Source organism: Glycine soja, chromosome 5 (assembly GCF_004193775.1).
Source record: "Glycine soja cultivar W05 chromosome 5, ASM419377v2, whole genome shotgun sequence".
NCBI lineage: Eukaryota > Viridiplantae > Streptophyta > Magnoliopsida > Fabales > Fabaceae > Glycine > Glycine soja.
Window position 1 is genome coordinate 27,075,836 of NC_041006.1, and position 15,529 is coordinate 27,091,364.

Below are 15,529 nucleotides of genomic sequence, written 5' to 3' on the forward strand. Positions count from 1 at the left end.
TTGCTCAGAGATTTTCAGTACAACAAAGTGTTTATCCTCTCAAAGAGCAAATTCATTTTATCCTCTTAAGAATTCCTTGGCCAATTCAATTGCAATTCATTAAGGAATTAATTGAGTGCTCAATCTGTAAAATCCATCTCTTTCTAGAGAGATTTGTTTCTCTTCTTCTTCTCATTCTCTAAGGGATTAAGAGACTGTGAGTCTCTTGTTGTAAAGGATCTCTAAACACAAAGGAAGGATTGTCCTTGTGTGTTTAGATCTTGTAAAAGGAATTTACAAGATAGTGGAACTCTCAAGCGGGTTGCTTGGGGACTGGACGTAGGCACAAGGGTGTGGCCGAACCAGTATAAAACTGAGTTTGCATTTTCTCTTCCCTTAATCTCCTTTATTTATTATTGCTTTATATTCATATTCAAGTTGCTTCGTTTGAATTAATATTTAAGAAGATTGTCATTAAGGGAATTCATAACTTGAGTAAAAAGTGAAATAGATTTTTAATTAGGGGAAACAGTTTGGAATATCTTAATTCAACCCCCCCTTCTTAAGATATCTGAGGCCACTTGTCTAACAAGTGGTATCAGAGCTTCATTCTTGTACAAAGTTTAGAAGCTTCAAGAAAAAGATGGCCTCAGCAAATTCCTTATTTCCAGAAGGGAATTCTATCAATAGACCTCCAATCTTTAATGGAGAGGGTTACCACTACTGGAAAACCCGAATGCAAATTTTTATCGAGGCAATAGATCTAAATATCTGGGAAGCCATTGAAATAGGGCCTTATATACCCACCACAGTAGAAAGAGTTTCAATAGATGGTAGTTCATCAAGTGAAAGCATAACCATAGAAAAACCTAGAGATAGATGGTCTGAAGAGGATAGAAAACGAGTACAATACAACCTAAAAGCCAAAAACATAATAACATCTGCCCTAGGAATGGATGAATATTTCAGAGTTTCAAATTGCAAGAGTGCTAAGGAAATGTGGGACACTCTTCGATTAACACATGAAGGAACTACAGATGTTAAAAGATCTAGGATAAATGCACTAACTCATGAGTATGAATTATTTAGAATGAATACAAATGAAAATATTCAGAGTATGCAAAAGAGATTTACACATATAGTAAATCATCTAGCAGCCTTAGGCAAAGAATTTCAAAATGAAGATCTTATAAACAAGGTGCTAAGATGTTTAAGTAGAGAATGGCAACCCAAAGTAACGGCTATTTCTGAATCAAGAGATTTGTCTAACATGTCTCTTGCCACTTTATTTGGTAAGTTGCAGGAACACGAGATGGAACTATTGAGATTGCACCAAAATGAAGAAAATGACAAGAAAAAGAAAGGAATTGCTCTTAAAGCATCATCCTCAATTCAAGAAGAAAGTGATCAGGATAATGATGCAGATGATGATGATGATCTAAGTTTCTTTGTAAAAAGGTTCAACAAATTTCTTAAAGTAAGAGGAAATCAGAGGCGACCAAATTTTAAATCAAAGAGAAGGACAGAAAATTCATCCTCTACTCTAAAATGCTTTGAATGCAATCAACCTGGACATCTGAGGGTTGATTGTCCCATCTTCAAGAAAAAGATGGAAAAATCTGAAAAGAAAAATCATAGTGAGAAGAAACTAAAGAAAGCATACATCACATGGGATGAAAATGATTTGGAATCCTCTGATGATTCTGAAAATGAAGAGATAAATCTTTGCCTTATGGCAAAAAGTTATGAAAGTGATGAAGAGGTAACATCTTCAAACAACTTATCTATTTCTTTTGATGAATTGCAAGATGCATTTGCTGATTTGCATAAAGAATCAATTAAACTTGCAAAATTAGTTTCATCATCAAAGAAAACAATTTCAAATTTAGAAAATGAAATTTCAAAATTAAACAAAGAATTAGATCTTCTTAGAAATGAGGTTTCAATCTCTAAAACAAATGAAAAAGTTAATATCTCCACTATTAATGACAAGAAAATAACAGATTCTTGTAGCTGTTGTGATAAATATGTAAAAGAAATTAAAGAGTTAAAAAATTCACTTGCAAAATTTTCATATAGTAGAAATAATTTAGATGTTATATTAAGTAAACAAAGATATGTGTCAAATAAAAATGGACTAGGGTATAAATCTGAAAAACTACAAAAGGTTCATAAAAACTTTTCCACTTCCACACAAAAATGCAATTCTAATTCTATCACTTGTTTTTACTGTGGAAGAAGAGGACATGGCATATCAACTTGCTACTTCAAGAAAAATTACAGTAATATTAAAATGATATGGGTCCCAAAAGGATCCTCAGTTTATACTAACATGCAAGGACCCAATAAAATTTGGGTACCTAAGTCAAAAACTTGATTATGCAGGTATCTTTGAGAAAGAAGTGGTACATAGATAGCGGATGTTCAAAACATATGACTGGAGATGCATCAAATTTTACACACATATCTCCAAAGAAAAGCGGGCATGTAACATATGGTGACAACAACAAAGGTAGAATTCTTGGAGTGGGTAAAATAGGTACAAATTCTTCAAACTCCATTGAAAATGTTCTACTTGTTGAAGGCCTTAAGCATAGCCTGCTTAGCGTTAGTCAACTATGTGACAAAGGCTATCTAGTATCATTTGATTCTCAGAAATGTCTTATAGAACATAAGCATGACATTAATATAAAGCATGTAGGACATAGAGTCAATAATGTTTACATGATAGACTTAAGCATAAAACAAGAAAACAATCATTGCTTTCTTAGTAAAGATGATGATCCATGGTTATGGCATAAAAGAATTGCTCACATAAACATGGATCACTTAAATAAATTAATTTCAAAAGATTTAGTAGTTGGTTTGCCTAAATTGAAATTTGAAAAAGATAAATTATGCGATGCATGTCAAAAGGGCAAACAAACAAGAGTCTCATTCAAATCTAAAAATGTTGTTTCAACCACTCAACCATTACAGTTATTGCATATGGATCTATTTGGTCCATCTAGAACCATGAGTTTTGGAGGAAATTACTATGCTTTAGTTATAGTTGATGATTTCTCTAGATATACTTGGACATTATTTATTACACATAAAAGTGATTCATTCCATGCATTTAGGAAACTTGCTAAAGTCATACAAAACAAGAAAAATCTCAAGATTGCATCCATTAGAAGTGATCATGGGGGTGAATTTGAAAATAAAGATTTTGAATTATTTTGTGATGAACATGGTATTGAACATAATTTTTCTGCACCAAGAACTCCTCAACAAAATGGAGTTGTTGAGAGGAAAAATAGGTCATTGGAAGAAATTGCAAGAACTTTATTAAATGATACTTCTCTTCCAAAGTATTTTTGGGCTGAAGCTGTCAATACTGCATGTTACATCATGAATAGAGCCTTGATAAGACCTATTTTAAAGAAAACCCCATATGAGTTATTTAACGGTAGAAAACCTAATATTTCTCATCTACATGTTTTTGGGTGCAAGTGCTTTGTACTTAATAATGGTAAAGATAATCTAGGAAAATTCGATGCAAAATCTGATGAAGGCATTTTTCTTGGATATTCTTTACAAAGCAAAGCATATAGAATATATAATAAGAGAACTATGAATATAGAGGAATCCATTCATGTTACCTTTGATGAATCTAATGCTATATTGTCAACAAAGAATATGCTAGATGACATTGCAGATTCTTTAGAACATATGAACATTCATGAACAAGATTCCAAAGGAAATGACAAAGGAAACAATGAAGATCCTCCAGAAGAAGGCAAATCCAATGATGTACTCCCAAGAGAATGGAAAACTTCAAGAGATCATCCCCTCGATAACATTATTGGTGATATCTCAAAAGGGGTAACAACTAGACATTCTCTTAAAGATTTATGCAATAATATGGCTTTTGTATCTATGATTGAACCTAAAAATATAAAAGAAGCCATAGTAGATGATAATTGGATCATTGCCATGCAAGAAGAACTAAACCAATTTGAAAGAAACAATGTATGGAAATTAGTAGAAAAACCTGAAAATTATCCTGTCATTGGAACAAAATGGGTTTTTAGAAATAAATTAGATGAACATGGTATAATTATTAGAAATAAAGCCAGGTTAGTAGCAAAAGGGTATAATCAAGAAGAGGGGATAGACTATGAAGAAACATATGCTCCTGTTGCAAGATTAGAAGCCATTAGAATGCTTTTGGCATATGCATCCATAATGAACTTTAAACTTTATCAAATGGATGTTAAGAGTGCCTTTCTAAATGGCTTAATTCAAGAAGAGGTATATGTTGAACAACCCCCTGGTTTTGAAATTTCTGATAAACCAAACCATGTTTATAAATTACAAAAGGCTCTTTATGGTTTGAAACAAGCCCCTAGGGCATGGTATGAACGATTAAGTAATTTTCTTCTTGAAAAAGAATTCTCCAGAGGTAAAGTGGATACCACATTATTCATAAAGAGAAGGCATAATGATATTTTGTTGGTTCAAATATATGTTGATGATATAATTTTTGGATCCACTAATGATTCATTGTGCAAGGAGTTTTCCCTTGATATGCAAAGTGAATTTGAAATGTCAATGATGGGAGAACTAAAGTACTTTCTGGGATTACAAATCAAGCAAACTCAAGAAGGTATATTCATCAATCAATCCAAATACTGCAAGGAATTGATCAAAAGATTTGGGATGGATAGTGCAAAACACATGTCTACACCGATGAGCACTAATTGTTACTTAGATAAAGATGAATCTGGTCAGTCTATAGACATAAAACAATATCGAGGTATGATCGGATCTCTTCTTTATTTATCTGCTAGTAGACCTGATATTATGTTTAGTGTATGCATGTGTGCTAGGTTTCAATCCAACCCCAAACAATCACATCTAAGTGCAGTAAAGAGAATCATGAGATATCTATTAGGAACAATCAATTTAGGATTATGGTATCCTAAGAATTCAACATGTAACTTAATAGGATATTCTGATTCTGATTTTGCCGGATCTAAAACTGATAGAAAAAGTACAAGTGGAACTTGTCAATTTATTGGATCGGCTCTTGTCTCATGGCATAGTAAGAAACAAAACAGTGTTGCTTTATCTACTGCTGAAGCGGAGTATATCTCTGCCGGTAGTTGTTGTGCACAAATTTTATGGATGAAGCAACAATTATCTGACTATGGCATCATTCTTGATCGCGTACCTATTAAGTGTGATAATACTAGTGCCATAAATCTATCCAAAAACCCAGTTCAACATTCAAGAACTAAACATATAGAGATTAGACACCACTTTCTTAGAGATCATGTCTTAAAGGGAGATTGTGTTTTAGAATTTGTTGATACTAAGAATCAACTTGCTGATATTTTCACTAAACCTCTCCCCAAGGAAGTGTTTTTCTCTATTAGAAGAGAATTAGGTCTCTTAGATGTAAGAGATTTAGAAAAATAGGAATTGATTGGTTGATTGATTGGTTGATTGATTGATTGATTTACTTTTTACCTTTTGATTGTAGATTATTTTGTTTGATCTTGTTTGAATTCTTGTTTTTTTTATGATAGAATTTATGATTTCTTGTGTATATAGTAATTGAATGATTGAATTTAGTGTATTAGTAGTGAAAATTAGTCATATAGGATGTATTTGAGCCTAAATATAGATATTCTCTTAGAAACTAGCCTAGGATAGGCTCTGGTAATCGATTACCATCCAGTGTAATCGATTACACATGAACAGGCAGCCTGTAATCGATTACAACATCCTGTAATCGATTACCAGAAGGCTTATTGAGCCTGTAATCGATTACCAATACCTGTAATCGATTACAATGCGTCATCTTCTATAAATACTCACGAAATCAGAGCTGATGCGCAGCCAAAGCTTCCTCCACGCTTTCCTCCATACCTAGAACTTCAAACCTTCGATTCTCACTCGATTCTTCACCAAATCACGTCCCGTAAAGCCCAATCTTCCTCTTTTTCACTCCTCTTTCACTTCCACCGATCAAAATCCAGAAAAACTTCATCAAATGGCAGAGCCATCAAAGAAGAGAAAGGGATCATCCTCCACCGCTACCGCTGCTGCCCATCGCCGTCACGGCCCATCCAGAGCACCCACAGCACCTATTCCTCCTTCTTTGTCATCTCCAAGATCATCAACATTGTTTTCATCCGATGATCAACGTCTACGGTACCTTTCTCAGTTTTCTTCTAGAATAATCTTAGACCCTAAGTACCTAGACGTAGAGTTCTTTAATGATGAAACGTTTGATTGCTATCAAGTGTTTCAAAATTCTGGTCTTGTTGATTTCATGTCATTTAAATTGCCATATTATCCTGAACTTGTAAAAGTCTTCTACTGCAATTTAAAAATTCAGGATGGTATTATTATGTCTGAGGTGCATGGTACTTCTATGGTCATTGATCAGTCACTTTTCTTTTCTTTGACTCATTTACCCAGTCAAGGTGCACCTTTTGAGGGCACCATTGTTGATGACTGGAAATTCGATTATTCGAGTCATGATGCTTGTCGCATGGTCTGCAATGATCAAGCTGACATAACCGGTAGATTGTTGGCCGGGTCATTAACTTTTGATAATCGCATCATGCATTATATCATTGTTAGAATTTTGCTTCCTCGGTCTTCAAATTTAGCACAAGCCTCTGAGGAGGATTTGATTCTTATGTGGGCTTTTCTAACCGGTCGTCAGATCGACTGGGCCCATTTGGTTCGGTACCGAATGCATAAGGCATTACGGGCCAATGCACCTCTTCCTTATCCACATTTGATTACTCTGTTTTTGCGTCATTTTCAAATTCCGCTTGATGATGAACCCTTTGTTCAAGTCAAGCGTTCCTTTGCAATTGGTGCTGGAGCAGTGACCTCCTTTGGGTATCGTAAAGATCGGAATGGACAATGGCTGAAGAAGGATGCACTCCCTCCTCAAGATGAACGTACTCCTTCACCTCCTCCTCAACGTGAAGATTCCGCACTCATGAATGAAGTCCTCTCCGAATTACGGGGTCTTCGTTCGTATGTTGGTGACCGCTTTGACTCGTTAGATTCACGCTTTGCCGGTATGGACATTCGTCTTACACAGCTTGAAGAGGATGTCGGATACATTCGTCAGAGTTTCGATCTTCCACCACCTCCTCCGTCTTCTTAGCTTTTAGATTCTGATTATTTATCTTTTATAAGCCGTGTATTTTGGCTTTTAGTTTCTTAGAATTTACATTATTATGCTAAGTACTTTGCTTATTTATCTTGTGTTTTTAAAATTTCAGTCTTGGATATTTTGTGGTTGTTGACATTTTATGTTATTTGAATTCTGGTTTGATTATTTCTTGATTATGAGTTTGACTTATTGTATTTAATACTCTGATACTTATATCTTGCTACTCCATTGTTATAACTATGTTGATTTCCGAGTTCTTTGGCTTTTTGATGTTGCCAAAGGGGGAGAAAAAGGTTGTAGCAAAAGCTTAAGAAAAAGCTTAACAAACTTAGAAATCAAGTGATCATGTATTCCGAAATATAGGGGGAGAAAACGAATGCACATTTTATCTATATACAATTGTTTGTTGCTTGCTTGAATCTTGATTTCAGGTATTGTATTGTCATCATAAAAAAGGGGGAGATTGTAGATGCAATTGGCTTTGATGTTTTGATGATGATCATGATGATGTGTTGCAATTGATGCAAATGGGCTTTTCAAGATTAAAATTCAAGACAATACTTCAAGATTACAAGGCACAACATCAAGATGATCACTAGAATATTAGGAAGGGAATTCCTAATTGAATTAGCAAAGGTTTGGCCAAGTGATTTAAAATAAAAAGTGTTTTTCAAAGGTTTTACTCTCTGGTAATCGATTACCAGAGGATGTAATCGATTACCAGTGGCCAAATACGTTTTATAACAGCTATAAAAATTTGAATTCGAAATTTTAGACTGTGTAATCGATTACACAATTTTGGTAATCGATTACCAGCAGTTAGTAAACGTTTTAATTCAAATTTTAAAAGCTGTAATCGATTACACAATTACTGTAATCGATTACCAGACAGGAATTTCAGAAAAATAATTTCAAGAGTCACAACTTTTCAAAGGCTTTACTCATGACCACCAATGGTCTATATATATGTGACTTAAACACGAAATTGCTCAGAGATTTTCAGTACAACAAAGTGTTTATCCTCTCAAAGAGCAAATTCATTTTATCCTCTTAAGAATTCCTTGGCCAATTCAATTGCAATTCATTAAGGAATTAATTGAGTGCTCAATCTGTAAAATCCATCTCTTTCTAGAGAGATTTGTTTCTCTTCTTCTTCTCATTCTCTAAGGGATTAAGAGACTGTGAGTCTCTTGTTGTAAAGGATCTCTAAACACAAAGGAAGGATTGTCCTTGTGTGTTTAGATCTTGTAAAAGGAATTTACAAGATAGTGGAACTCTCAAGCGGGTTGCTTGGGGACTGGACGTAGGCACAAGGGTGTGGCCGAACCAGTATAAAACTGAGTTTGCATTTTCTCTTCCCTTAATCTCCTTTATTTATTATTGCTTTATATTCATATTCAAGTTGCTTCGTTTGAATTAATATTTAAGAAGATTGTCATTAAGGGAATTCATAACTTGAGTAAAAAGTGAAATAGATTTTTAATTAGGGGAAACAGTTTGGAATATCTTAATTCAACCCCCCCTTCTTAAGATATCTGAGGCCACTTGTCTAACAGTCTCGACAAACTCAGCACAGTTCCCTAAGTGAGAGTGTCGTGTGGACACGCTTTGGCTATTTCTTGAGATTTGGTTGTTGTTGGTACGTACCACATTGCATCTGAGTCTTGAGTCAGGTGCATGCATCATTTTGTGCAGTCTTGATTGGGTCCATGGATGGATGATGAATATTTGTTGGATATGAGTGTTGAATAATGATTGTTGTGTATGCTCATCATGTTTGCCTATGTTCTTTGCTAATTGTGGTTATTTGGAATTGGTATTGGTTCTTTTATAATAAACTCACCCTTGCAATTTTGTATCGTGTGGTTGATACCTGTGATGATCACGAACCTTGTTCGTGGGAGCAGAATGACAGTGGCAGGATGTAGGGAGTAAGATTCTGGTGAGGAGCCGCCGAGCCGACGTGATGACGTTGGCGTTATTTTGGGAGAGAGTTGTGTTTTGTAATCAACTCCTCCGTAGTTGGTTTTTAAGTTTTATTTTGTTGAGTTAAAGATGTAAAATTGGAATTTTAATTATATATATGAACATATTTAATTTTCGTTATGTGTATGACATGTACCGAATTATTGTTTATATGTAATTATGCATATTCACTTAAGTAATGGTGTGTTGTTGGATGAATTTATGTTGTGACAAAATCACTTCTATTTTCATAATAAAAAATTAAGGGAGTTCTTTTTATAAAAATTGAAATTATCGAATATTAGAGTGTGGATACCGTAGCGACGAGGCGGGTCGTTACATTTAGTGGTATCAGAGCAGGTCGAACCTTTCGGCCAGTGAGTTGTGAGTCTGCTATGTTTTTCTGTGCATTCTCTGGTTGTTTTGTTGAATGCTTGGTGTTGGTTGTTTGCTGATGTTTGATGTTCGTTGTTTGCTATTAGCACTTACTCACTAGTTATGTTTTAATGAGCTATAGTGATTTGATTTTTGTAGTCATATTGAATTTGTCTTTTTGATGTCTGCTATACCATGAATTTCAATGCCGGGTCATGGATTATCAGACTGGCCACCTGTATAATTTATGAAGGGCAATGGAATGATATGGCAAGCGATCAGAAAATGAAAATGATGGAAAGTGGGTGTTAATGTCTTGAGTCATCATCTCTCAAGAGTAACTGAGTAGGAATTTTTGATGGTTGTGATTGTTGTGTGGTTCTTTGTTTCTGTGTAGGAAAACTTATGCTTTCTGTGCTTTCTTTAAATAAAGATCTAGTGGTTCTATGTTAACTTCTTATGTGTGTTTTAATTGTTCTGTGGAAATTTCTGGTAGAACATTCTTAATTGATTTAATTTGTTTGTCTTTGAGTCAGATTGATGTTATTCTTGGTATGGACTGGTTATCTTCCAACCATGTCTTGTTGAACTGTTTTGATAAAAGTGTGGTGTTTGATGATTCTGGAGTGAGTAAGGATATGATGTTTATCTCTGCCAACCAAGTTGTGACATCTTTAAAGGAAGATGCTCAAGTATACATGATCTTGTCTAGCCTAGAAGTAGAGACAAAGGTTTCTATGTGTGACCTCCCTATTGTTAGAGAGTTTCCTAAAGTGTTTTCTGAGGATATATCCAGTCTGCCACCTGAGAGAGAGATAGAGTTTTCCATAGACTTAGTGCCTGGTACTGGACCCATATCCATAGCTCCTTATAGGACGTCTCCTATAGAGTTAGCTGAGCTTAAGAAACAGTTAGAGGAGTTGTTGGATAAGCAGTTTGTTAGGCCTAGTGTATCTCTGTGGGGAGCCCTAGTGTTGCTAGTGAAGAAGAAAGATGGAACCATGAGGTTGTGTGTGGATTACCGCCAGTTGAATAAGGTAACAATTAAGAATAAGTACCCTTTGCCTAGAATAGATGACCTTATGGACCAACTGGTAGGAGCTTGTGTGTTTAGTAAGATAGACCTTAGGTCAGGTTATCATCAGATCCGAGTGAAGTCTGAGGATATACCAAAGACTGCTTTTAGGACCCGTTACGGTCACTATGAGTATCTAGTCATGCCCTTTGGTGTGAATAATGCTCCATGAGTGTTTATGGACTACATGAATAAAGTTTTTCACCCTTACCTTGATAGTTTTGTGGTAGTATTTATAGATGATATTTTGGTATACTCCAAGACTAGAGAGGAACATGAAGAACATTTGAGGATTGTGTTGCATACCCTTAAGGACCAACAACTCTATGCTAAGTTGTCCAAGTGTGAGTTCTGGTTAGAGAAAGTTACTTTCCTAGGGCATGTGATATCTCAAGGGGGTATAGCTGTGGATCCCTCTAAGATAGAAGTTGTTCTTAAGTGGGAAAGTCCTAAGTCTATTTTTGAGATTAAGAGTTTTCTAGGCTTAGCAGGATACTACCGGAGATTCATAGAAGGTTTTTCCCAAGTTGGCTCTACCTTTAACTAAACGGACTCGTAAAGGTCAAGCTTTTGTGTGGGATACCCAATGTGAGCATAGTTTCCATACCCTTAAGGAAAGATTGACGACCGCTCCAGTGCTAGTTTTGCCTAACCTGGGGGAACCCTTTGAGGTGTATTGTGATGCATCAAAGATGGGTTTAGGCGGAGTGTTGATGAAAAATGGCCAAGTGGTGGCCTATGCTTCTAGACAACTTAAGACTCATGAGAGGAATTATCCCACCCATGATCTAGAGTTGGCTGCTGTAGTTTTTGCCTTTAAGATTTGGAGACATTATCTGTTTGGCTCTAAGTTCGAGGTGTTTAGTGATCATAAGAGCCTTAAATACTTGTTTAGTCAGAAGGAGCTGAACATGAGAGAAAGGAGATGGTTAGAGTTTCTTAAGGATTATGATTTTGAGCTTAGTTACCATCCCGGTAAAGCCAATGTAGTGGCTGATGCCTTGAGTAGGAAATCTCTACATATGTCTTCCTTGATGGTTAGAGAGATGGATCTCCTGGAACAATTTAGAGATCTTAGTTTTGCATATGAGGTTACTCCTAATAGTGTAAGATTAGGAACTTTGAGGATCACTAGTGAGTTACTAGGTGATATCAGGGAAGGTCAGAAGATCGACCCTTTTCTAAGGACTCAGTTAGAGGCTATAGAGTCAGGAAGTGACAGTAGTTTCAATGTTGGATCAGATGGAGTTTTGAGACTCCAATATAGGATTTGGTTCCCAATGTGCCTGAACTTAGGAAGATGATCTTAGAGGAAGGACATAGGAGTAATTTGAGCATCCATCCTGGTGCTACCAAGATGTATCATGATTTAAAGACGATGTTTTGGTGGCCCAACATGAAGAGAGAGGTTAGTGAGTTTGTGTATGCATGCCTAGTCTGTCAGAAGGCTAAGATAGAACATCAGAGACCTTCAGGGAAGTTACAACCCTTAGAGATACCCCAGTGGAAGTGGGACAGTATTTCCATGGATTTTGTGGTAGGATTACCTAGAACCCCTAGAGGTTTAGTTTCTATATGGGTTATTGTTGACAGATTGACTAAGTCTGCTCACTTCATTCCCATTAATATAAGATTTTCCTTGGAAAAGTTGACTACCTTGTATATAAGTGAGGTTGTCAGGTTACATGGTGTGCCATCTAGCATAGTATTTGATAGAGATCCTAGATTTACCTCTAGGTTTTGGGAGAGCTTGAACAGAGCGTTGGGAACCAAGCTTAGACTGAGTTCATCCTACCATCCTCAGACTGATGGCCAAACTGAACAGACCATTCAGTCGTTGGAGGACCTTTTAAGAGCATGTGTCTTAGAGCAGAAGGGAAGCTGGGAGAGTTTTCTTCCATTGATAGAGTTCACTTATAACAACAGTTTTCATTCTACCATTGGCATGGCTCCCTATGAAGCTTTGTATGGTAGAAGGTGTAGAACATCCCTATGTTGGTTAGAGCCCGGAGAAGGCCTCACCTTAGGACCAGAAGTGGTACAACAAACCACTGAGAAAATTAAGTTAATTCAGGAAAGGATGAGAACTGCTCAGAGTAGGCAGAAAAGTTATCATGATAAGAGGAGGAAAGATCTGGAATTCGAGGTTGGTGATCATGTATTCTTGAGAGTCACTCCATGGATTGGGGTTGGTCGAGCATTGAAATCCTGAAAACTCACACCTCGCTTTATTGGTCCTTTCCAAATTCTTAAGAAAGTTGGCCCTGTGGCATACCAAATTGCACTACCCCCATCTCTTTCTAATATTCACAATGTCTTTCATGTGTCTCAACTCCGTAAGTATATCCGTGATCCATCCCATGTGATTGAATTGGATGATGTACAAGCCAAGGAGAATTTGACATATGAAACATTGCCTTTGAGGATCGAGGATAGGTGAACAAAACACCTAAGAGGGAAAGAGATTCCGTTGGTCAAGGTGATCTGGGGAGGTGCATCAGGAGAAGATGCCACGTGGGAATTAGAAAGTCAGATGCGAGAAGCTCACCCATACTTGTTTGAGTAAGGTAAATTTCGAGGACGAAATTTCTAAAAGGGTGGGAGAGTTGTAACACCCTGATATATATATATATATATATATATATATATATATATATATCTATATATTATTAGTAATTATGTTTGATGTTTGATTATTTGTTGCGTTATTTTCATCCGTAATTATTTTTAAGGAAGTTAATTTAGTTAATAGAGGGGCATGGATAGATAAGGATCTAACTTCTCAAAGAAGCCTCTTGAGAAAGCTTCTCAAAGAAGCCACGAGGAAGCTTATGGAGGAAGCCTCTTAATGAAGCTTCTAGAGAAAGCTACATGAAGCTACCTCGGTAAAAACGCTTCCCAGCCGTTAACCTTGGATCTTCTCGAAATTTGGTCTGCAACTTTAAAAGACACTTATCCATGATCTGACCGTTGGGATCTTGGAGAAGATGTCTAGAGTGTGCTAGAAGCCTCTTAATGAAGCTTTTGGAGGAAGCCTCTTAATGAATCTTCTAGAGAAAACTACATGAAGCTGCCTCGGTAAAAACGCTGCCCAGCCTTCGTTAACCGTTGGATCTTCTCGAACTTTGGTTTGAAACTTCACAAGACAATTTTCCATGATCTGACCGTTGGGATCTTTGAGAATATGTCTGGAGTGTGCTAAAAGCTTCCGTTCCCGAGAGCATCTCTTATTTAAGCATTTCAGCCTTTGCTTTCGTGTAGCTTAGGAAAAACGTCATTTCTTCTTTTTTCTTTCTTCCAAAGACATTTCTAAAGTCCCAAGCACTTTCTCCATCACCCATAGGCACCATTAGCCACCACAAACCATCGTTGTTCTCCATTGAAACCCCACATCGAGAGGAACTCTTCAACCGAAGCGGAATCTTCCAACTTGGCTTGCGGTTCCGGTAGAGAACGAAAACCCTAATCTGACCTTTCGTTTTCTTTCGAGGTAACCATGGTTCTACGCTTGTTTCTTGTTAGTTTCATCTTATCTTTGCATCTTTTCTGACTTTGGAACCGCCATTGCATGTCTTATGCTTCCTTTGAAAAACCTTAGAGAAAGAGACTTTGTAAACGTTATCCTTTCATGAAATCATGTTATTTTCGTAACCTACACTGAACCCCGGTCACATTGGCGTGGTCGGAATTTCCAAATGACGTTCCTTTGTAAAACCCGAAATGCTCTCAGCTCTTTCATATAGTGATGTGGGTGTTTGACCCAGAGCACTGTTACTAGCTTTGTTTTCTGAAATCCATACTAAGTCTCCTTCGTTTTGGCATGGTAGAGGCTTGTGTGGAATCGACGAGCAAGGACAAAAAGGAATCTTCAAGTGACGCGACGAGGAATCCGCGGGGTAGCTCACAATAGGTAAGGGGAGTTTATTATAAAATTTACCGTTTTAACACCATAGTTAGGGTCAGGGAACCTAGCTATGAGGATATCTGCCTGTCCCTGTTGCATGCTGATTTTTCTTCAAAGAAAATTACGTTTTAACTAATGGGATGCGATATATATATGTATTGTGATGAATGATATTGTTTTAGTTGTTTGAAATGTGTTGTTTGAAGACCGTGCGTGTGGAAATGATATTGTTGTGTTTGTTTGAATTGTTGTTGATGTTGCTATTGAGGATTTTAATTGATATGTGATGATAATGATAATTATGATGATATTGATTTGAGATGACGTTGTTAATAAAGACCATGCCAACATGAATTGTTATTATTGATGAATATGTGAATATGAAATGAGGTTGTTGTTGTTGTTGATAACGTCATTGAGATGAGATGATATTTATGTTGTGAATGACATGGAAATATGATTTGTTGATTGATGTTGGAAATGCATTGTGTTAGTGCTTAGCTTTACTGAGTTTTAAAAGATTGGCTAAAATTTTGTTAAAACATAAGCACTTAGACAATGAAGGAAAGCTGGAGTTGCTGCACATGATGTCTAACATTATGTCAAGAAATCAGATCGGGCTGCACAATGCACAAGGCAAGATAAAATGTCAAATGAAGAATTGAAGCTGCAGGATCCACGATGTCGGATACAATGTCCAGGACATCCTGCCCGAAAATACTGGACACATAAATCTGTTATACCTTTAACAGATTAATGTGCAGTCAGCAACAGATTAGGCGATCTATCTTTAGGAACGAATTAAAAGATAATTAAAGTTCGAATTACAAACTTGAATAGTTCGTTCAGGGATTAAAGATTAAAGATAAAAACTAAAAGATCAAACTGTATCTTTTAGATCTTTAAGTGCAGATTTTTCAGGAGAATGATAGATCTTATCCAGCGCAAGTTGTTGCAGCCCAGATACGTACACTGCTATATAAACATGAAGGCTGCACGGGTTTTGCACCAAGTCCGAGATTGAAGAGTTATTTTGTGAGTT

General features: G+C 36.4%; 1 protein-coding gene across 1 annotated transcript; it reads left to right on the plus strand.

Moving 5' to 3' along the window:
• Nucleotides 1-673: 673 nt before the first annotated feature.
• On the plus strand, nucleotides 674-9,935 carry LOC114411235 (the record flags this gene model as incomplete). The annotated part of the gene is made up of 5 exons (XM_028374979.1): nucleotides 674-1,234; nucleotides 2,389-3,633; nucleotides 3,787-3,843; nucleotides 4,165-5,424; nucleotides 9,906-9,935. Coding segments are annotated over 5 exons (3,153 nt in total), but the record flags the coding sequence as incomplete, so codon positions are not given.
• Nucleotides 9,936-15,529: the final 5,594 nt, after the last annotated feature.